The sequence below is a fragment of the Rana temporaria genome, chromosome 8 (genome assembly GCF_905171775.1).
Source record: "Rana temporaria chromosome 8, aRanTem1.1, whole genome shotgun sequence".
Classification (NCBI taxonomy): Eukaryota; Metazoa; Chordata; class Amphibia; order Anura; family Ranidae; genus Rana; species Rana temporaria.
Window position 1 is genome coordinate 58,735,293 of NC_053496.1, and position 25,098 is coordinate 58,760,390.

Here is a 25,098-nt window from a genome sequence, read left to right on the forward strand (position 1 = left end):
TCATTCTGTCTAAAAATACACAAATGTAAATAAACAGAGAAACCAGTGAGGATCATGTGTATAGCACTAGTCCAAGGTTTGATTGTTCTGTGTTAACAGCAAATGTTTCGCACAACCCAGTTGTGTTTATAGGTGATGGAAGGGACAGAAGTATTGTTCATGTGAAGTAAAGCTGCTGCATTCATGTTGCATGTTGTGATGTATTTATATGTGAAAAAATTCAATGGGGAATAAAAGTGAATCTGTCACTGAGCAAAGAACCTATTTTAAAAGCTTATGATGAAAGCAGTTTTTCACAGAACAGTGAAGTCTTACCACTAGTATGCAGTCAGTTCTAGCACTTTATTTTTTTTCTTTTTGCATCCTTATTGATTTTTTCTTCCTGTTTTTTTCCTGCGGAGATCTACAATAAACTGCCGGGCTGGGCGAAAGGCTGGATATTTAGATCCAGTGGTCCCCCCAATTTGGCCATCAAGCGCGCGCAGACCATCAGCTCCGCGTTAGGTAGGCTGCGACATAGCCCCACCGGACAGGGGCTTGCCAGCGAATGAAATGCCCTTGCAGGGTCACACACGACCAGGCACTTGGTCCGAGTTGCAGCGGTCCCCTAGCCAACAGCCCCCCCACTTCGGTGGCAAGGGGTTCTGTCTGGAGTGGTACCTGCATGCGTGGAGTGGTTAGTACTGTCCCCCTGGCGCGTTGTGGGGCGGACGCAGGTACCTCCTGGGATGATCGGACCCCTGGATTACCCTCCTCCCACATGGGCCACTCAGTGGGTTGCCGGGTTCTCCCCCCTTCCACCCTGCCCCCCCTCTTTTAGGGCTGCGGGGGGCGTGGTTAGGGCTTGCTGGCCCAGTCACTGACGGGTGTGTGGTCTCCCACATGGGGGTAAGTGTTGGGAATGTTTTGGGTTAACATATCTGGTTGTCCCCCGTTTTCTGTTTGGCGTGGTGGGCCCTTGCTCCCACAGGGATCGTATAGTTCTGGTGGAGGAATCTCTGACTTTTAAAGACCAGGCTGACAAAGTCATTTGGAGTGATGAGACCAACATTTAGCTTTTTGGCCACAACTATAAACACTACATTTGGAGAGGAGTCAACAAGGCCTATGATGAAAGGTACAACATTCCTACTGTGAAACATGGAGGTGGATTGCTGATGTTTTGGAGATGTGTGAGCTACAAAGGCACATGACATGTGGTCAAAATTGATGGCAAGATGAATGCAGTATGTTATAAAAAAACACTGGACGAACATTTGCACGTATCACCCAGGAAGCTGCGCATGAGACAAAACTTCCAACATACAGTCGGTGCACGCGATATTGTGTCAATTTCGCTCCCTTTCTCGGTGAGATTGACCACCTACGAGTCCCATCGCGGGAGCCAGCGCCGAGCCTGGTACGGCTCAGGAGGGGGGGGCGCTCGCTCGTCCCCACTCCTTTCCTGGCCGGCCGGGTAGCGTGCCTTGGATAAGGGTCTGGTATGGATTGTAGGGGGTCCCCCTACACCGTTTTTTCGGCGTAGGGGGGGCTCTCCTTACAACCCATAACAGACCTAAGGGCCCGGTATGCTCCTGAGGCGGGAACCCATGCCGGATTTTTATTTAAAATCCGGCGGGGACTTCCCCCCTCAGGATTCATAACAGACGCCGCACACGTGTAGAATTGGCGGGAATCCAAGTCGGATCTCCCGTCGCTTCTATGACGCGCTTGTTGGAATGTGCTGTCACTATTCAAGCGAGTGCGAGATGTCGGCACCCTGTCGCCGAGAATCAGCGCGATGCCGTCGTGCTAAAAACACATTCTCAGCGGCAGGTACTGTAACAGTGATCCAAAACACAAGGCCAAGTTGGCCTGTCATTGGCTACAGCAGAATAAAGTGAAGGTTCTGCAGTAGCCATCTCAGTCTCCTGACCTCAATATCATTGAGCCACTCTGGGGAGATCTCAAAACGTGCAGTTCATGCAAGACAGCCCAAGAATTGACAGGAACTGGAGGCTTTTTGCCAAGAGGAATGGGCAGCTTTACCATCTGAGAAGATAAAGAGCCTCATCCACAAATACCACAAAAGACTTCAAGCTGTCATTGATGTTAAAGGGGGCAATACACGGTATTAGGAACTGGGGTATGTAAACGTTTCTGTTGTGATTATGATTTAAAAAGAGTAAACACAGTTGATTGATAATAAATAACTTCAGCCAAACACTAACTGTGAGTGAAAGAAAAGTTTTTGTGTTATCATTCATATTCTCTGAAAAATGGCAAAGAAATAATACATTTTGCCAGGGTATGTAAACTTATGAACACAACTGTATATGCATTTCCGAGAAAATGTCATGAATCTGTGGCAGATAAAAGAACTACATAACATGTTTGAAATTTTTTTTCACTGGTGCACCACAAGTGCTAGCATGCTTATCTTACTGCTGGTTATCTCAGAGCAAATCTTACATTTTTAAAGCCAAGAAATAGCTAACATCTGGTACATATAGGCTGTTACATTCATCAAGCTGTACCTTATTTGCTTATAAGGTTTAATTTGGCAGTAAAACAGATGAGAAATTAGTAATGTGAATATAGTGAATCTGACCCGGAATGGCTTCTGCCCTAGTATGAACTTGGACATTCTACATCAATAGTGTTGATTTTACTAAGAGATAGGGGTGCAACGGATCAAAAAACTCACGGATCGGATCGATCCTCGGATCAGGAGTCACGGATCGGATCATTTTCGGATCAGCAAAAAAAATAAAAAAATCTTGTTACACCCACCAGAGTTTTATATTTCATAGTTATTTTCAACACAAAATGGAGTTTATATGCTTAAATACAGTGTTTGGAAATCCGACGGACTGTTTACATGTTACATTTTAAAAGCAGCAGCAAACCTGCTGACCTCACATGCTTGCTAATGTGACAGAACACCTCTGATTTCACATTTAACTAAATGTGAAATCAGAGGTGTTCTGTCACATTATTAAGCATGTAAGGTTTGCTGCTGCTTTTAAAACTAAACAGTCTGTTGGTTTTTTAAACACTGTATTTATGCACATAAGCTCAGTTTTGTGTTGAAAATAACTATAAAAAAATATATGATCGGACACACACAGCAGGGCTTCACCTGTCAGTGATTATTGTGGGGTATGATGGTGTCCCCATAGTGTGTGTGTGTGTGATGACAGGGGACACAGTGTGGAGGGGAGGAATGTGTCATATACTCGCAATGTATTAACTACCGTATGTGTTCTGCTCTCGTCCTCGTCCAGTGCTGGTGATGCCGAATAGCATCCTCCCCCGTCCCCCCGTCCAGGAATACAATAACAAACACTCGGCCTCCCCCTCCTCCTCCCCCTCCTCCTCCCCCCCGGGCTCCGCAGCGCTCCTTCTCCCTTCACACATGGCTCCGGCCAAAACACTAACACACGCTGCCTGCTTGTAACGCGCCCGATGATTGGTTTGGAGGCAGGGCAACTCTGGGTCGTCGCTTCTGTTCTGCATCCTGATTGGCCGAGTGCTAGCGCCTCCTCCTTTCTTGTCAGTCAGTGTACTGCAGTGAGAGGAGGCTGAGGGAGCTCGCAATGTACGGATCATACGGATCACATGTGTACCGATCCGAATAGGTTGATCCGTGCGGATCACGGATCAATGACGATCCGTTGCACCCCTACTAAGAGAGTATGTTAACTTTTCAAATTTAAATTTTCACCTACCTCAAATACTTTTCCTTAGTTTTCATTAATAAAGGTCCGTTGTTCCAGAGTATACAAGAAATGTGAATCCTCCAGATTCAAATTGTTCAGCACTTTATACATACAGTATAAAGATAAATAAAACCTTAAAAAAATACCCAAAAAGAGGAAAACTTTGAGATTAATGACACTAAGAAAGCTTTGTTAATACTGTAGTTTTAAAGTGGTTCTAAAGGTTGAAAGTTTTTTTTTTTTACCTTAATGCATTCGCTGCATTAAGTTAAAAAAAAACTTCCGTATGCAGCTCCCCCTCCACCCGCTTATACTTACCTGAGCCTAATCTCGATTCAGCTCTGTGCACAAGAGCAGTGGTCTGTAGTGTGTTTCTCCCTTCTCATAGGCTCAGAGACAGGAGTGGGAGCCATTGGTTTCTGCTATTGTCAATCACAACCAGAGAGCATGGAGGCGAGGCCGAGCCACTCTCTGTGTATCAATGAACACATAGGAGTTGATTTACTAAAGGCAAATAGACTGTGCACTTTGCAAAGAGCTTAGTAAATGAGCAAAAGCTCTGCTGAATTCCATCATCCAATTTTTAAATTTTCCTTGCAAGCGATTGGGTACTCTTTGCAAAGTGAATCTTTACCTCATTTTCTATAAGCTCTGGAGAAACTGCACTTGCAGAGTGCAACTGCACTTTTTAAACTGCACAGTCTATTTTCCTTTAGTAAATCAACTGCATAGTGTGTGGCTAGGGATCAAGCCCTCACGAGTGCCCCCCAAAGCAAGCGGCTTACTGTAGGGGCACTTGCCAGGTGGGAGTAGACAAAAGCGGATCATTGGTGGTCTGTGCAAAACTATTGCACAGAGCAGGTAAGTATAACATGTTTGTTATATAACCCCTTGGCACAGGCTCCCATCTCCCCTTTAATGATTTTAGAATGCCGGGAGGCGGGATGGGCTTTTGGTCATGTGATCACCATTATTGGCTGTCGTTTCGGTCACATGATCTGAAAACTCCCTGATCACACAGAGATCGGGAGATTCCATTAGCCGCAGGTCACTATGCCAGAACAGTGCACCGTTCGCGCTCTCGGCACAGCTCTATTTGCGCTATTACCGGATACCAAGGAAAGCACTCTATAACAACAAGCGCATGCGGATGTCTAATGAAATCCATTCCGGAGCCACTGAGCGTACGGTACATCCACCTCATCAATGCTGCTACAGCTGTAACCTGCATATAAGGTTGTTAACAATATTATTCAGCATGATCGGATGATCTGAAGCTGTTTCCTGGATGCTTAACAGTAAATGGGTATTGTACCAACTACTTACTAACTTGCTACTAACATCACTAGCTTCGCTCCAAGCAGCTCCGTGACATATGGTCCTATATGCGCTTATCATGAGCTATTAAAACAGCAAATCAGTTGTGATCATCGCAATCCCTATTTGCATTTAAAGGGACAATTTTTGAGTGGCTACCAGCCACATCGAGTGCACAATTCTCCTAAGTATCCTTATTGATTCATACTGATGAAATTTAAATGACCATCTATACAATAACTTAAGTTTCTAGATTGTAAGCTCTAACGAGCAGGGCCCTCTGATCCTTCCTGTATTGAATTTTATTGTAACTATAATGTCTTCCTTGATGTTGTAAAGTGCTGCGTAAACTGTTGGCGCTATATAAATCCTGTATAATAATAATAATAATAATAATAATAATAATAATAATCCCTCATTACCAACAACCACTACGAAGGCAATATCTGAAGAAAACTAATGGCAAACTTGTAATTTTAAAGATTTGTAAATCGGTCATCCTAAATTATGTTTTTGCCTTTTACTATTATTATTTCAGGTACTTATATAGCACTGTCAAATTATGCAGCGCTTTACATATATATATTATACATTCACATCAGTCCCTACCCTTAAGGAGTTTACAATCTAAGGTGTTATTGTGGATTATCTATGTTGCAACAGTATACATTCCTTTTGTTGACTAATATATTTGGAATGATCTTTTACAGATGCAAGTTTTGGATAAGTTCCCCAGTGAAGCGGGACAGAAAGATCCAAAGCAAAGAATTATTCCATTTCTTCCAGGTAATATTATTTTAGTACTACAATTTTTTAGTACTGCAATTTTTGAATACAGCTAGATGAAAATTCTACGTAAATGAAAAATATTAAAGGGTCACTAAAGGAATTTTTTTTTGCTGAAATGACTGTTTACAGGGTATAGAGACATAAAAGTTAACTGATTCCTTTTAAAAATGATTAAAAATAGATTAAATTCTATCATATAATGTGCCTCTAGTTTCACTTTCGGTTTTAAACTGGTTTCATGTTTATGTGAAGTAAAGAGACCCACAAAACAAAAACAAACAAATCCAGGGCAGTGTTTTTGTTTTTAAAATTAATCTGATTGGTTCTGTTAAGTTTTAGACACACAGCTTAGACCACAGTGAGAAGCTCCCATGAGTTTTTTCATAAGGAGCCAGACAAGCAGGAAGTGTGGAGATCAGAGTAGAATTACAGCTACTTCAAAGCAAAAACGAACAATGAGGACATGAAACCAGTACTGCAGTAAGGTAAAGGAAGCTATTTAGCTTAAATTTTTTTTTCCTTTAGTGATCCTTTAAGTCTTTACAAAACTCTGAAAGGAGCCAACATTTGCTGTATCTTTAGTCAGTTGGGATACTTATGTATCTCTGCAGGGAGTACTCCTAATGCATATAAATTACTGATTTTGTCCTGCTGACAGCTACAGTGACGTTTCCCAAAGTAAAATTACATAGGAACAACTCTGCAATTAAAGTAGAAGACCAAGCTATTCCTAGCTATGCTTTTACCTCCTTCACAATCTTTTAACTCTCCTGTGAAAGGTAGATGCTTATACTTACCTATTCTCAGGGCACTCTGGTCTGGTCACATGATCTCCCCGGCGGTCTATTTCAGGGGAGAGGAGAAAGTGCCGACAACCGCTGCAATGCCTGTGCGCTGATGTAACCAATGGGCTTTCTATGGGGAATCTGTTGCTGGCTGTCCCACCTCTCCCCTGAAACTATGAGACAGCTACAGGCATGGGAGATTACATTCCCAAATAATATTATATTATATACTTTTACTTTTTTAGGCAATCATGCACCTCTTTGTAGGGAGCTTACACGATGGTGTAAGTTAATTGTGTATGTTTGCAGTCCCAAATAATGCTATATTATATGTGCTTACTTTTCTACACAATCATGCACCCCTTTGTAGGTATACTTACATGTAATAGTATAAGTTAAGTGTGTGTGTGTGTATATATATATATATATATATATATATATATATATACACACCATATATACTAGAGTATAAACCGACCCTAGTATAAGCCGAGGACCTAATTTTACCACAAAAAAAATGGGAAAACGTATTGACTCGGGTATAAGCCGAGTGTGAGAATGCAGCAGCTACTGTAAGCGGAAATAAGGGTCAACAATGCCCATTTGCAGCCTGACCTCACCGTGATCATTGCAGCCTGACCTCACCGTGATCATTGCAGCCTGACCTCAGCGTGCCCATTGCAGCCTGACCTCACCGTGCCTATTGCAGAATCCTATCTGTGTACCAGAGTCTGTGATATAGACGGCGGTCGTGAAGTTTTAAAAAATCACGCTCCTCCTTGTGCTGTTCTGTGATAGACGGAACACTCGGCTTCCCAGTTTCAGTGTTCCGCCTATTACCATCGCCCTCTCATTCGTGATAGAGAGGACGAGATCAGATTCAAACTTTCACTGAAAAGTTATGGTTGACCCTGATCTCAATATCAAAACTTCTATTGGGGGGACTAATAAAGGCCATATGCGAATAGCTGACATGTTCAATGATTAGGGAATCCTTTAAAGGTCAGTTTTACAGGTTAAATTTAAAATGCTAAATACAGAATTGTATCGTTATAAACAAATATTTAATTTTCTCAAATCTCTTGGATGCCAGGCAGATTTAATGTCAATGACATCCCTAGTAAGAACCTTGACCAGATTCCCGGAATCATCTCTGCTATCTACTCTATACTTGATCCCCAAGAAATTACTATACATGGACAAATGGGAATGGTATCTAGAAAGTAATGTGGACTTGGATGAATGGGGCAAAATATTTTTTTGACGTCAAAATCATACATAAATACCTCAATCGTTTTAAGCCATCTATAAATTTATTGAGGTGCTTTTGAGTTTGTGGACGCAAGGAGGTGCAAGTAGACATGGCCAGAAACAAAAACATTTTTGCCCCCAACAATCATGTTCTACTTTGAATGATAGAATGAAACATTTTGATTTTAGGACTAGTTTTTTTAAATAAATCCCATAATAGGTCATAATGAATATGTGCATTTTGTAGAAACAATGCAATAAAATGACCTGTAGTGTTTCTGAACTTCCATAGCTGAGGAGTAAGTAGGATCTCCTTATTGGAGAGTCCCTTGGCTATTGTTCTAGAATACCAATGAGTTTCATTATAGTAACAGCAAAGAATTTTTTTTTATAATTGTACCATGTGCCTTATGTGCCAAGATAACCCCAGAAAATGTAATCTCTTTGTACTTCAAAAGTATCTTTGTACTTATACTTCAAAATTGAATAAAGACTATTGTAAAAAAAAGGTGATGGTTAGAGAATGAAAATGTTAATGTAATTAATGTTACTTTGAGATACATTTTTATGTGAAGTACGTTGATGGGAAATGTACAGTAAGTGCAAGAGGGAGATTTTATTGTATGGCTGGCATAACCCATCTAGTCTTGCCCCACTAGATTTTATACTTCACTACAGGTGAAACTCGAAAAATTTGAATATCGTGCCGACAAGGTGCAACTTGATATGCAATTTGGAACTGTCAAATCCCATGACAAGTCGCAACGGTGTGAACTGGGGCTTAGTGTACTGAATTATTTTGTTTGATAAACATGCGTGCTAATATGTGACCAAAAAAATTGAGCTACCACCATTTTATTCCCCAAGGTCTTTGCTTTCAGAAGCCATATACTATTTGGGTGGTTTAACTAATCTTAAGTCCTAAAGTGTGAATTTTAAAGTGTGCAAAAATGGCTCTGGTTAGTAGTTAATGTACAATTTAAATTTTTCTTGGAGCACATTGGGATGCAGGTCCCTCCCCTCTGTTCATATGAGGGGTCATACTAGGCTGTTCTTACGGCTTTGTTTGCCAGTGACCAATCTTCCATCAGTAGCAGCATAACTTTATGTACCCAAATTACTTATTCTTTGTCCCTTAAAGGGGTTGTAAAGTCCTGTTTAAAAAAATAAATAAATAACAAACATGTCATACTTACCTCCTCTGTGCAAGGGTTTTACACAAAGCGGCCCAGATCCTCCTCTTCTCGGGTCCCTCTGCAGCGCTCCTGGCTCCTCCTATTCTCGAGTGCTTTCCCTGGGGGCACTCGTGCGGGCACGCTACCCGTGTCCTGCTGCTGCGTCTATTGAAAAAAGGCAGTAGGACCCGCCCCCGGCTCTCACGTCATTGGATTTAATTGACAGCAGCGGGAGCCAATGGCTCCTGCTGCTATCAATCTATCCAATGAGGACCCGAGACACCGACTGGAGCTGCTGAGCTCGTCCCTGGAAAGACCAGGGGCCAGATTCACAAAGGACTTACGACGGCGTATCTCCAGATACGCCGTCGTAAGTCCGAATGTGGGGCGTCGTATCTTGGCGCCTGATTCAAAGAATCAGATACGCCAGAATTTGTCTAACATACGACTGACGTAAGTCTCTTACGCCGTCGTATCTTAGGTGCATATTTACACTGGCTGCTAGGGGCGCTTCCGTATATTTCCGCGTCAAATATGCAAATGAGCTAGATACGCAGATTCACCACGTACTTGCGCCCGGCGTATTAAAATACGCTGTTTCCGTAAGGCGTACGACCGGCGTAACTTTACCACTCATAGAGCAGGGGTAAGTCATGTTAAGGTATGGATGTCGGAAACGTCGGAACAGCGTCGTATTTTACGTTGTTTGCGTAAGTCGTACATGAATGGGGATGGGCGTAGGTTACGTTCACGTCGACTAAGCATTGAACCGGCGTAGCTTAGGGAGAAAATTCGACGTGATACTGAGCATGCTCGCGCATGCTGTGTTCGTTAGGCGCGTCATTTACGTGGGGTCACGATTCATTTCCATTCAACACGCCCCCTACCAGCCTACTTTGAATTACGCGGGCTTACGCCGGCCCATTTACGGTACGCCGCCGTAACTTAGGGCGCAAGTTCTTTGTAAATACGGTACTCGCCTCTCTAAGTTACGGCGGCATAGCATATATGAGATACGCTACGCCCGCCTAAACTTAAGCCATTCTTTATGAATCTGGCCCCAGGTTCAGGTAAGTAAAAGGGGGGCTCTGGGCAGCAGCTGCAGCACATATAATGCATTAAGGTGAAAAACCCTGAGGGTCTACAGCCCCTTTAATGTATTCTAAGAAAAGGATTTTATGGTACAATGGAAATTCTATTTTTTCCCGTACAGGTATATTTTGCAGCTAGTAACATTGGGTGATTTTAAAAGTTGAAGGGGACCCAAACAGTATTGTATTGACAGCTCTTGCATTTTACTGCAAAGTCTGCTTAAACTAGATGCTGTAAATGTAAACAAAAATGCAAGGTTTTGGGAGTTATTAATTTTTTTTTGTTTTATTCTTGTGGGTTGAACTGCAGTTGGCATTCATTTTAGGATGGATCAAGGCTCTTGATTGCCTCTACAGATGCCTTATGTGGCTGTTATTTGTTGATGAGTTGATTTATCAGTTAGCGTTTTAAGCATTAACCATGTATAGACCATTTTTACAGTTATGCAGCTGATGGGACACAGGAAGTGAATCACTATATTACTGCACAGTCAACACTGGGCGAAAGTGTTTTTTTTTTTTTTTTAACGAAGGATGTGAATAATGCTTTGTCCTGCTGCACCACCCTGACAAGTGTCACCTATGTCGTATGCCTATCAATTGTTATTTTCCAGCACACAAAAGAAAGCTATAGCAGGATGTGTTATCAGAGCACAGGGTATATTTATTCTGGTCACTCTCGCACCAAAATGAACACTCAGCCCTTGTCAGTGGGAATCCCTCTAACACTGATGTCATTTGGCAAGAGCTAAATAGAAATAGTCTACACCCTGTGATTTTTGTATTTAATTTTGGCAGTGAAAATATTATACAGAGAAATCTTTTTCTTTTGTTCCCTCTGTGGAGAAAAACCTACTTACGGCTGCTAAGGAAATTTTGTTCTACATTCTTACTTTTCTTTGTTGCTTTAGGTTTTGAAACACATCTTACCAATTAAAAGATCCACACTCTTGAATTAGTTTGAGCACGTTTTACAACAACGTCATTAACGCTGTCTATCCTTTGTTTAAATTTTTTTTTTATTTGTATAAAGTACCAAACAAATCAGGATGAGCGACTGTTTATATTCTTTTAAAGCTGCATCATATGCCTCTACCAATAAAGGACTTATTTGCACAAAGTTCATTAAGCTGCGTTTTCATGAACACCTGCATACATGCATGGTGTGAACTGTCCTGTTCACACCACACATGTACGGTGTTGTAAAGAAAAACACAGCTCAATAGATATGATGTGAGCAAGCCCTGTTAAAACAAATGTGTTTTCTAAATGTTTCCCATCTTCTCGTTCTCTTGAGCAGTATTCATTAATGTTTCTTAAAATCTGGATTATACCATTCTCCAATGCTAAATCCTGGTCATAGTGGCTTTCTTGTAAAGCGTTGTTTCGCCTTCCATGATCGTTTGCTGTTTTCCTGTATTTTAAGGCCTCATGCACAATGGGCTTTAAAAAATGCTACTGTTACAGCTGTTTAACATATTTTTTCTCAGCCTGTAAAAGCACCTCTATGTTATCCTATGTGTCTATGCATACAGGCATATTAGTAGAGGAGTGTTTATATGCATCAAAATAAACATCAAAACCACGTGTAAACACACTTAAAGGGGTTTTTAAATACCAAACATACCATACTTACCCCCACTGCGTAGTTCGTTTTGCACAGAGTGGCCTTGATCCTTGTCTTCTGGGGTCCCTCGGCGACTGTCTCGGCTCCTCCCCGCAAGAGTTAACCCCCTTCTGGCAAGCGCTTTCCCAAGGGGGTTAGCTTGCGAGCGTGCTCCTGTGTGATACAGCGACGGCCATAGCCGCCAAATGTATCACTCGGCGGCGTACCGCATCATTGATTTGATTGACAGCAGCGGGAGGCAGTGGCTGCGCTGCTATCACTCATTCAATGATGAGGCCACAAGAGCTGGGGGAAACCAAAGCGGGATCGCGCCCATGAAGATTTGGGCCTCAGGTAAGTAAAACGGGGGCCTGTAACTATCAGATGTTTTTTTTCACCTTATTGCATAGGATACATTAAGGTGAAAAAAAACTGAAGGTTTACAACCCCTTTATATAAACAAGACCAAGGATAAATCTAAGAAAAGATCCAAGCTTTACACACCGGTTAGCCCGCTGACAACCGAATCAACCTATCTAACAGTATGCGTTAAAACAGGGGTTTAGTCTGCACACATTTGCAAATACATGCGTAGACCACAGAGCCTCGTCACGGAACCCTGGTATCATGCCTTCCTATGCTACTCACTGCAAAGTCCAGTAATAGGTGGGGGTGGTGGACACCGTTTTTTGTTGTAATATTACTGTTATATCGGTCAGGCAACGCACTGACATCTTTGCAGCCATTGTACGATTTGCTGGGTGTTCAGTGTGCTCCTGTACCTTTAAGAAGAGATGGTTCCCTTCAGTCCACCTGGCCTCCACCTATCCATCATAATGCATGTGCTTCCATTGTGGAGTCTCTCATAAGCTAGAGATATCCACAGATACCAGGTGGCCGTGACGAGACTCTGTGGCTTACGCATGTATTTGCAAATTTGTGCAGACTAAACCCCTGTTTTAACGCATACTGTTAGATAGGTGGATTCGATTGTCAGTGGGCTGGCCGGTGAGTAAAGCTTGGATCTTTCCTTGGTCTTGTTATATGTTGCCTTCCTATGCTACTCACTGCAAAGGCCATTTATAGGTGGGGGTGGTGTTGTTACAACCTCTTTAACCACATATGCAATACATACACATAAATACTTAACAAGTAGAAAATCTATATTAAGTATAAACCGGGTATAAACAAACTGAGCAGCATAATAACCATACAGGAAACAAAAAGGGGAGGCATGAGTACAATCCACCATCATCTACTGATGAAAGAGCTACACCTGAAAATTATTACAAAGATGCCCAAGCAAAATTACAAGGAAAAATCTACTGACTAGCTTATCAAATAAAGCATAATAAAGAAAATTTTGAATTTAAATTGTTTTTCCCTTTTTTTTTCTCCTTCTTCCCCTCCCTTGGTCTACATAAACGAATTTGAAGTAGTATCAGGACACTCTCACACTGTGTGTGTGTGGGGGGGGGGGGGGGGCAACAAAAGAGATAACACATGGTAAGGAGGAAGTGTAAGGGTAGAAGGAGACTAGATTATGTAGGGAGTCATTAAGTAGTAGAGTTTCACTGTTGTCAATAAATGGGTTTACTAAAAACCCAGGAGTCTATCCAGGCAGACCGTATCTTATCACGTTTTTGTGGACAAGTTTTACTTGCATAAGTCAATCTGTAGATCGGTAAAGCAGTATCAGTAGCAGTATGCCATGGGAGGGTGGGGTGACTTCCACTTCAAGAGAATGTGCCCTGGCACTATGCCACACTAAAACGGTTGTTTTCATTGGACTGGTAATAGCTGGATTAGCTATAATACCCCTTAAATCCAAGTTACTTAAAGTACCATATAAGCCCAATAGGGCTGCCCAATACACAGCTTTAGGTACATTTCTAAGCAGCCTTTCTACTGCCTGCAGTTCTGGCATTCAGAGGAGGAAGTATGTGCATGAGGACTAGTAATAAACCATAAGGACCTTCCTCTCTTGTTTAAATCTATATGCACATCTGACAGGTTGGATATGAACATTTTAATTGAAAATCCTTGTTTTTATATGGCACATTCACCCCAGGTGTAAGCACCGACATGGCTAAATCAGTTGTGCTCAGAAATGAAGAGGAGTGGGTTTATGCACATATAATTCACCTAAAAAAAGGAAAATGTATATACTTGTTTGGGTTATATTTAGGTGTAGTTTTAATGCTAGCAGGAGGTAGTGAAAGACTGTCAGCATGGGGGAGGACAGAGATTCTGTAGGCATTGTTGGGACACTGGGTGCATACTTCAAGAGACAGTCAATGACTAGAGACAAATTACATGAGACATGTAGAGATCACAGCATTTATGTCCCCTTTACAAAACATTGCTTCTACGCCTGTGATCTTAACAGTGTCTTTAAAAGTTTCTTGTGTCACATTTGACAATCTCCTGTTGATTATCTGCAGCCTCAGCAGTATTTATTATTAGGGCTCATTCACACAGGGTTTAAAAAATGCTGCTTTGGTGTGGTTTTTTTTGCCTGTAAATGCACCATACTATACGGCCATGTACACATAGGCATTTACAGGCGTATTAGAAGAGGAGCGTTACAAGCAGAAAGAAGACCCATCACCAGCGAGTTCAGGAGAGGAGCTTTTGAGCAGAAAATGCTAGACATGTTTAGGTGTGTTTGCGCATTAATCCATTCTAAGGCCCCTTTCACATGTCCGTTCCGCATGTCCGTTCATTACAAGTCCGTTAACGGACTTGTAATGAATCCCTATGGGAACGCGTCCGTTAGCGGATGGAGCATCCGCTAGCGTCCGCGTCCGTCGGGATCCGGTTTTCGGACGGAAGAAAACCCTATTTTTCTTCCGTCCGGCGGAACGGAACTGATGCAGACGGACACACGGTCCATCTGCATCCGGTTCACCATAGGGCAGAGCGGAGCTGAGACAGGGCGGTCCCTGCACTGTGTGCGGGGACCGCCCTATCCGCCGAGAGCTCAGCGGGGATCCCCGCTGAGCCGACGGAGCGGAAAAAGAAACTGACAGGACGTGTGAAAGAGCCCTAATGACCAGAATAAATTAATTACATTACAATATTTTAACATATGAAAGTGTGTGCAATACGTGGCTTTTACTGAGTTTTTTTAAAGCAGCTTTTCTCCTGTAAGGCATGAGACCTTAATGATCAGTTTTTTGCTTGAATAAGAACCAAAACAGAGATTAATGTTTGCAGGAGTCCTGTGGGCTGTACAATAAGTGTCTATATAATAAATACCTTACCATTTCTGTAATTAAATCTTAAAAACTCTTTCCCATCCCATCATGAACGCAAAAGATTTGCTAATCCAGAGAATTACATAATGTGGGACAGGGAATATCGCCTGCTTTCGTCAGTATTGACATCTGATAGAGAGGATATGACTGAAGAGCTCTGGAAATCTCTGGCACAAGGTTCTCATTGCAACAACTCTGTGCTGTCAGCTGATCAAAGCATATGTGATTGTGTCTTCAGTTTTTTTTTTCTGTTCCAGCTAATTGAAAACAGTAGTATATTTCAGTAAACTTGTACAAAAATTTGAGATTTAATCATGTAAGTCATAATTGCCAGTTTATATAAGCAAAGTAAAAAAAAAAAAAGAAGAAGCAATTAAGCTTGTATTGATGCCATTTCAGCATTTTTTTTATTAATATTTAACCTTTGAGCATGTAAAATAATTATCTGAGAATTTGTAAACTTAGGTTTTGATCCAGATTGGCCACACACATGCATATACACAATTAATTGGCAACCTTACTTGTAGGCTAACTAATGCTGTATCTAAGGCCCCTTTCACGCGGGGGCGGGGGTGGCGGTAAAGTAGAAAAATAGCGGCGCTTTACCGTCAATTTTGCGGCGCTATTCAGCCGCTAGCAGGTCGCTTTTACCCCCGCTAGCGGTTGAGAAAGGGTTAAAACCACAGCAAATCGCCTCTGCAGAGGCCCTTTGCCGGCAGTATAGCCGCAGTGCCCATTGATTAAAAGTGCACTTTCAAATGCAGTCGCTGTAGATCTGAGGAGGACATGCAAGGCAAATAAAAAACAGCATTTTTGCTTGCACATGATTGGATGATAAAATCAGAAGAGCTTCACCTAATTTCAGAGCTTCCCCTCAGATCTACCGGGACTGCACTTTCAAGTGCACTTGCAGTGCACAGTGGATTTCCCTTTAGTAAATCAACTGTGTACTTGTCCATTTAGGGTAGCAATCTACACTGTATTGTCAAAAGTATATATTGAGTTGGCCTACCCTTTGCAGCTATAACAGCTTCAACTCTTCTGGGAAGGCTGTCTACAAGGTTTAGGAGTGTGTCTATGTCAATGTTTGACCATTCTTCCAGAAGCGCATTTGTGAGGTCAGGTAATTATATATTGGACGAGAAGGCCTTACTTGCAGTGTCAGGACTCTGTGCAGGCCAGTCAAGGTCCTCCCCCTCAAACTCGCTCATCCATGTTTTTATATACATTGCTTTGTTCACTAGGGATTATGATGTGGGGTTGTTTTTCAGAGATTGGGCTTGGCCCCTTAGATCCAGTGAAGGGAAGTCTTAAGGCGTCAGAATACCAAGAAAGTTTGGCCAATTTCCATGCTCCCATCTTTGTGGGAACAGTTTGGGGATGGCCCCTTCCTGTTCAAACATGACTGTGCACCATTACTCAAAGCAAGATCCAGAATACAGAATTAATAATCCCAAAGGGAATTGAGAAATTGATATGACACAGACACACTTAACAAAGACAACACAAGATCACAACAATAAACCGAACAAGATGCAAAAACACAACAAAATTACCAATAACAGCCATTAACACCAAATTAAAACTACACTTCAAATAAAACATCCATACAATAAAATAAAACATAGAATAAATATCACAGAATAGAATAAAAGGCAAACTACCAAATACAAATTATACAACACAACACAATACCAACATACTATAAAAACAACACAAAATCCTGATCATAAACCTGAATTAAATCTCTAAAATATATGGATGAGCGAGTTTGGGGTGGAGGAACTTGACTGGCCTGACCTAAACCAGCAGAACACCTTTGGGATAAATTAGAGAAGAGACTGCGAGCCAGGCCTTCTCGTCCAACATCACAAATGCTCTTCTGAAAGAATGGTCAAACATTCCCATAGACACGCTCCTAAACCTTGTGGCCAAAGGGTGGGCCAACTCAATATTGAACCCTATTTAGGATCATGAGCGTGTTAGGCTTTGTACACACGAGCAGACATGTCCGACGTAGAAGACACCGACGTTCTCTGACACGGGAGTTCAATGCTTCCACGCATGCGTCGAATCAATTTGACGCAAGCGCGGGATTTCGGGCCAGTGGACATGTCCGATGAGTCGTACTAACCATCGGACATGTCCGACGGACAGGCTTCCAGCGGACAAGTTTCTTAGCATGCTAAGAAACTTTTGTCTGCTGGAAACCTGTCCGCTAGGCCGGAAAACTGTCCGGTAGGCCCTACACACGGTCGGACATGTCCGCGGAAACTGGTCTGACGGACCAGTTTCAGCGGACATGTTCGGTCGTGTGTACAAGGCCTCAAGGCATGTGTCCCAAAACTTTTGACAATATAGTGTAGTATCTGTGAAAAGACTACTCCCACCACTTTATACACCTCTTATGACTACTCTCCTGCGTCCATCAATATATTCCGGTGGTGGCCAGTGTTGGAACTCAGAGGCAGTGGTGACATCCCACTTTTGTTATGTTTTTTAATAATTTGATTGAATGGGGAAGGATTTTTATATCCCATGGAATTTACTGCTATCTGGGACTCTATTATGGAGATTTACCCTCACTTCCTGTCCCAGTGACAGTACTTTCTCCAGAGTGAACTGCTATTTTTGTCAAGTATAGCTACCGTATTTATCTGCCTATAGCACGCACCGGCGTATAGCGTGCACCCCTAATCTAGAAGGGAAATTCCTGGAAAAAATAAATGAATTACTTACAGTTTTGGTTTCTAGCCCAGCGGCCTTGTTCGGTCCAGCGGCCGTGCGCGTGGTCCGTCCAGGTGTCCGTCTGCGGCTTCCTCGCGGCGTCCGTCCAGGTGTCCATCTGCGGCTTCCTCGCGGGGTTCGTCCAGGTGTCCGGTGTCCGTCTGCGGGGTCTGTCCAGTCCTCCCCATCCGCATGTTGCCCGGGCCTGGGGTTGCGATGGTGTTCGTTTTTGAATTAGGCGCCAAACTGAGAGGAGCCAGATTTCCTGTTTGTTCGGCTTCTCTCGGCTCCTCTCGCGTCGCTGCGGGCGTAGCCGAGCCTACTTGAGTGTGCAGTACACTCGGCTTGGCTCTAGGCTGCGGCTCTCGGCGCCTAATTAAAAAACACTGCTGCCACAGTATCTGTGTATATCGCGCACCCACAATTTCCCCCTGATTTTAAGGGGGAAAAAGTGCGCGGTTTACGCCGATAAATACGGTATACACCAACATGAAGGTGTACCTGCCAGGAATTAGTAAAAGCTTCAGCTTGTATGATCACTTTCAAACAAGATATTAAGTCTTTTCCTTGTATGTACAGCAAGCCTCACTCCCACAGTACTGCTGAATACATGTTAGTACAGCAAAAAGCCCCTTTGCCCTAGAAACAAGGTGCCCACAGAATCCCAAGGGTATGAATACAGATATTCTCCTGAGTGCTCCTAGAAAGTGTGCCTGAGGTGTGGCTTGACAGACCTTGATGTTGTAGAAGACTTTCCACGACCACATTACAACCCACAATGTAATACTTATTTTTTTTTATTTTTTTTTACACCTCTGATTTAGATTGTGTCTTTTCAACACACTAACATGATTTTGTATCCCTAAAAGCAGAAAGCAACCAAAATGATGCTTGATGAATCACTGATGCTGAATTATTAAAATGGAGCAACCATTGAGGCAAATGATTTTGTTTAGATATATTTTGCTAATTTATCATAGCACACTACTACACATAGTAAAATCTGAAATATTTTGATACAATATATCAAAGTATAGATATACAGTATAATGGTGGTGTGCTTCATCACTTTACAAACCGATCAGAAGCTTATTCTGCTGCACAAGGAATTCTCAAAGTGTTTCTGTGAGCTGCTGTAATCCGGTAAACTTTACATTCAGAATGAGAACCCACAAGGGCAGAAATATGGCACCTGCTATTGCTGACTTGCTTGTGGGGCAGTTTCCTGGAGCCTGACAATTCTATTACCTGCACCGCTCCAGGTGAGTCTCGTAGATCATCAAGGGTAGTTTGAACCACCAGGGTGCCGGCAATGCTGATTATAGCAAAAACGAAAAGAACTCTGGACAGCCGCACTCCATGACTAAGCGCTGAATTGCAGCGTGAAACGCGTCGGCCAATCTGTATCTGTTGTTTGCAGTGCCTGTATGTACTTTTTACATTAAAAGACCAACTTTATTTCAAGTCATTTTGGAGTGCGGCTGTCCAGAGTTCTTTTCGTTTTTGCTATAATTCTATTACCTGGCCTGGTTTATTTTTTTTATTTTTATTTTTCAATGCATTCACCTCTTTACTTTAACTTATGCCGCGTACACACGGTCGTTTTCTGCGATGTAAAAAAACGACGTTTTTAAAAACGTCAATTTAATTGATCGTGTGTGGGAGAAAACGACGTTTTATGTCTTCTGAAAAACGACCAAAAAAAATTGAAGCATGCTTAAATTTTATGTGTCGTTTTTCAAAACGTCGTTTTTTACTTCACAGAAATTGACCGTGTGTAGCAAAAACGACGTTTCAAACGACGTTTTTACACCGGCGCATGCCCAGAAGCTAGTTATGAAGCGAGCTTCAATGGTAAAACTTGGTGAACGTAACCTCGCTTTGCTAGAGCACTGTGAAAAAACGATGGTGTGTAGGCAACATCGTTTTTGAAAAGTGTCGTTTTAAAAACGTCGTTTTTTACTTCACAGAAAACGTCGTTTTTTTACATCGCAGAAAACGACCGTGTGTACGCGGCATTAGTGTTCCTGCCAGTACACAGGAAAAAATGTTTGCACCCTTTCCAGTTTTTTAGACCTAAATGTGATGCATTAGAGGTAAGAAAATGCATGTCTGTTTGCATCCGCTTACCTTTAGACCTATCATGGGTCTATATCAATATGAAAGAAAAACCTTAAAGGGGAGTTCCACCCACAATTTCACTTTTTAAATATAAATACCCCTGTAATACACAAGCTTAATGTAGTCTACTAAAGTTAGTCTGTAAACTAAGGTCTGTTTTGTTAGGTTGTTAGAGCATTTAGTTAGTTTATAATCTAGAAATAGATCGTGGCCATCTTAAGTGTGGGCATCATGAAGCCAGACTGTATGACTTCCTGGATTTCAGCCTTGCAGATCTCGCACATGCTCAGTGCTGCACAAGCGATGTAATAGGTTTCAGTCAGGTTTCCATAGTAACGGGAGTGTAGGAGGAAGTTGCCGCCCCTTCTCTATGCAAATAGGCTATTTGCAAGGACTACTGGGATACATGATGCCTATCCCAGAAACCCTTGCTAATAGCCTTGTGACTTAGTAGCCTAGGCTAATAAGGAGGAGGAAGTAATGAAGGACTACAAAATAAAGGTATTTACAAGCAACAAAATAAATACAAATTGTCCATTCTGAACACTATGAGATTAGGGCATGCAGCACAGACAAACATAAAAAAAGTGGGTGGAACTCCACTTTAAGATACGCATGTCACAAAAGTCTATCCAAGATCTCCTGCTAATTGGAATGTAAGCTGCCTGCGTGAAAGAGGCCTAAGACACTTCTTTAGCTTTTTTGTTATATCCCTAACCTTTCTTATTCTGTAAGGTGCAAACTTTGGCAAGTCTAAATTTTCTTATATAATACAGTTCACCTTAAATCTGGTACAAACATTCGTTTTTTCTTTCCGGGCTAAGTACATTTTCTGCAAGAATAGAAAAATATCTGCTGATTCTGATCCTCAATATCAGTTTTCCAAACTTATGTAAACTATACAACCCCTCTTTATTGACCTATGCAGACTAGAAGGTAGCGTGCAACCATTTACATCCCACCTGTCCATAGACTGACATTGAGCTTCTGTTCAGATCCACCTGAAAAATGTCAGCCGGTTCTAAATCCATATGAAAGGTGTCTTGTTGGGCAGTAAATGCTAGAAGATAATTTGAATGACAGCAGAGGAGTACAGTACTGTATGTGAAGTGCAGAGACGAACAGTATGTGCAGACAGGGCTGCCATTAAGGCAGTACAGCCGACCTTCTGTTCAAGAGCCAGGCTCCACCAGTTTAACAAACCGATACTACTGTAGCTCTTCCGGCAGCTCCCTGGCAGCACAGCCAGATTCTCCTCCTCTCCCTCCTGCCAGCTTTCAACTGCTGCAGCGGGGTGTCACCCCCCCCCCCCCAATAAACCTCCTCCCTTCTCAATGCCCTGATCCTCTGTGTTCATTTCAACCCCCCAAGCCATCCTGGCTTCTCTTCCTCTTTCTCTCACCAGCGGCAGCTGCATATTTACCAGCCTGTTTCTTCCCTGAATGAACACAGTGAGTGATCAGTACATAACCCTATTGTGTTCATTCACAACTGAAACATATTATTAAGGCTTTCACTAGCTAGAGATTATTTCAGGTCAATGTGTGGTTGCTAATTGAAGCACACATGCTTTTTTAGATTCTAGACTGGACTGAATGGCTCCTGAAAGCTTGTATAATTGTGTTGATGCTGTTACTGTAATATAGCTTATAGTTGCAACTTTACTGCAAGCCGCAACCAGCTAATCTATATGATAAACATATTTTTGTCTGATGTATTGTCAGCCTTCCTAAAATGTTTTAATGTGTATTTGTTCATCAATAGCAACATATTAAAAGTGGTTTGCATTGCTATCACATCTTAGCTTATTCGGCCACATGGTATCCATATCCACGCACATTTTTATTACAAAATAATTACACGTCTATACTTATGTTTCATGCCAAATAAATCTGGAGTTGATGTCCATCTCTGCTTTGCCTTTCTCCTTTTGTAGAGACTGATTCTGTAGGTCATCATGTAAAGCGTACATTGGTAAAAGTTATGTTACATCCCCCTCTGTTTTTTTTAGTAGGTGTTGAGAGCACAGAGGTACATTTAATCTGGTTTCCACTATATCTTCATGTATGCCCACAGACTGTCTGGTGAAGGCTTCATTCCTTGTGGTCAGCTTTACCATAAATTAGCCCTTTAGCCCTGCAGCTACAGGCATCATTTAGATATCAGCTTTTTCAGCCGGCAATTCCCTACACCATAAGAACAATCATAGCGGCTGTTCCTCCTCTTGATCGTTCTTACGGGAGGCAAAATTGGACGCCCCCCCCCCCGTCGCCCTCCGGTGCTTCTACCGACTCACCGCTACGATCGAAGCCAGGATCGTTTTTTTTTTTATTATTTCAGGCTTCCCATCCTAGAGGTGAGATGTGGGGTCTTATTGACCCCATGTCTCACTGTAAAGAGGACCTGTCATGCCATATTCCTATTACAAGGGATGTTTACATTCCTTGTAATAGGAATAAAAGTGATCAAAACATTTATTTTTGGGCAAAAATGTGTCAAACTAAAATAAATAGAGTAAAATGAACAATAAAAAAAAAAGCACCCCTGTTCCCACAGAAGCGAACGCAAACGTAAGTCCCGCCCACAAAACGGTGTTCAAACCACACATGTGAGGTATCGCTGTGAACGTTAGAACGAGAGCAATAATTTTGACCCTAGACCTCCTCTCTAACTAAAAACACGTAACCAGTAAAAATATTTAAAGTGTCACCTATGGGGATTTTTAAGTAGCGAAGTTTGGCGCCATTCCACTAACATATGGAATTTTGAAGGGTGACATGTTAGGTATCTATTTACTTGGCGTAACTTCATCTTTCACATTATGCAAAAACATTGGGCTAACTTCAATGTTTTTTTTTTAAAAAAAAGCACAAAACCGTTTTATTTCCAAAAAAACACGTTAGAAAAATTGCTGCGCAAATACCGTGCGCAATAAAAAGTTGCAACAACCGCCATTGTATTCTCTAGGGTCTTTGCTAAAACAAAATATATGTTTTGGGGTTCTATGTCATTTTCTAGCAAATAAATTATGATTTTTACATGTAGGAGAGAAATGTCAGAATTGGCCTGGGTGCTCCAGAACGCCTATTGGTGCTCCCTGCATGTTGGGCCTCTGTATGTGGCCACGCTGTGTAAAAGTCTCACACATGTGGTATCGCCATACTCGGGAGTAATAGCAGAATGTGTTTTGGGGTGTAATTTGTGGTATGCATATGCTGTGTGTGAGAAAAATGATAGGATAAGAAATAATGCGCAACCTAAAAAATCGCTTAACACATTAGTGACCAACAAATCGCATAATCAGCGACTGATGAAGTGAATATATATGTGTATAAGTATATAAACTTAAAACAAAATATGTGTAAAAAAATCACAATAAACATATGTAATAGTAGCAAGCAGCAGTGTGAACAAATGCCACTCACCCTCAGCGAGGGTCCTGTAGGGTCATTCAAGTCCAAACAGAGAATAATAATGATAATAAGTGGCAGTCCAAAAAGTAACAAGTAACTACTTGGAAGTCCAAAAATTAGCACAAGAGATGTAGCAAAAAAACTGCAGATATTCATTCAGAAAAAACACAGGAGCAGGGATATAAATCTTCAGTATTATGCTTCCATCAGATACGGTAGATAAATGGCCGCTTACTGACTCAGATGGACCTCTATTACAGAGATCATACGAGCTCAGCACACAAGGATTGGTTCACCAGGCTCCGAACATGGAAGTCAATCCACAGCAGAAAAACCCCTTCGCCTCTCCATGAAACACTGAACACTCCCTTGGATCAGCTGGATCTTTATCTTAGCGTATATGCACCGTCTCCTCTCAGGACAGTGACAGGGGCTTTCAGTGAGCAATTTTTCTCATAAAAAAAGAGGAAAAACTTCATGGTGCAGTATGAAAAAACAGATACCCTTTATTTAAATAAAGCGGCTTACTGACATCCAAAAAGATAAACAAATCTAAAAACAGACAGCCAGCGGCTGCTCACGCCAAACCAGCTGAAGTGTGATGACATCAGAGTCCTTAGCTCCACCTGACGCAGCTGTGGATTGACTTCCATGTCCGGAGCCTGGTGAACCAATCCTTGTGTGCTGAGCTCGTATGATCTCTGTAATAGAGGTCCATCAGAGTCGGTAAGCGGCCATTTATCTACCTTATCTGATGGAAGCGTAATACTGAAGATGTATATCCCTGCTCCTGTGTTTTTTCCGATTGAATATCTGCAGTTTTTTTGCCACATCTCTTGTGCTAATTTTTGGACTTCCAAGTAGTTACTTGTTACTTTTTGGACTGCCACTTATTATTATTATTATTCTCTGTTTGGACTTAAATGACCCTACAGGAGGCATTTGTTCACACTTTTTACACATTTTTTGTTTTAAGTTTATATACTTATACACATATATATTCACTTCATCAGTCGCTGATTATGCGATTTGTTGGTCACTAATGTGTTAAGCGATTTTTTAGGTTGCGCATTATTTCTTATCCTATCACATATCTTTAGTTTACTATTCCAACTATTTTATAATTGCAGCACCTTGTCATATTTTTATGTCACACTTTAATATTGTGTCCTAACAGGAACAATAACATTCACTCCCTTGGTGAATTTTTTTTTGCACTTTGTGGCACTATTATACACCTCCCTCCTGGGGGATAGCGCGGATCAACTTCATTTACAATTTTACGTGTGTGAGAAATAACCTGCTAATATGAAAATTTTGTGAAAAAAAAAAAAAATCTTGATTTTGCAAAGAATTGTGGGAAAAAATGACAACTTCAAAAAACTTACATTGCCTCTTTCTAAATACCTTGGAATGTCTTCTTTCCAAAAATGAGTCATTTGGGGGGTATTTGTACTTTTCTGGCATGTTGGGGTCAAAAGAAATGAGATAGGCCGTCAGTACTTCAGGTGTGATCAATTTTGAGAGATTGGCACCATAGCTTGTGGACTCTATAACTTTCACAAAGACCAAATAACATACACCAATTTGTACTTATTTTTACCAAAGATATGTAGCAGTATAAATTTTGGGTTAAATTTATGAAGAAAAATTACACATTTGCTAAATTTTATAACAGAAACTAAGAAAAATTCATTTTTTTTTACAGAATTTTCAGTCTTTTTTTTCTTTTATAGCGCAAAAAATAAAAAACCCAACGGTGATTAACCACTTGCTTACTGGGTACATATACCCCCCTCCTGCCCAGGTGAAATTTCAGCTTCCAGCACTGCGTCGCTTTAACTGACAATTGCGCGGTCGTG

General features: G+C 41.6%; 1 protein-coding gene across 7 annotated transcripts in view; it reads left to right on the forward strand.

Annotated features, from left to right (window-relative positions):
• The window catches only part of SH3PXD2A (SH3 and PX domains 2A), a 424,441-nt gene that overhangs the window by 131,791 nt on the left and 267,552 nt on the right, over positions 1 to 25,098 (forward strand). For all 7 annotated transcript variants that reach the window (XM_040361850.1, XM_040361852.1, XM_040361846.1 and 4 more), the window contains one exon: positions 5,729 to 5,804. In XM_040361850.1, coding sequence (XP_040217784.1) covers positions 5,729 to 5,804 — 76 coding nt within the window. The remainder of the gene's footprint in view (positions 1 to 5,728; positions 5,805 to 25,098) is intronic.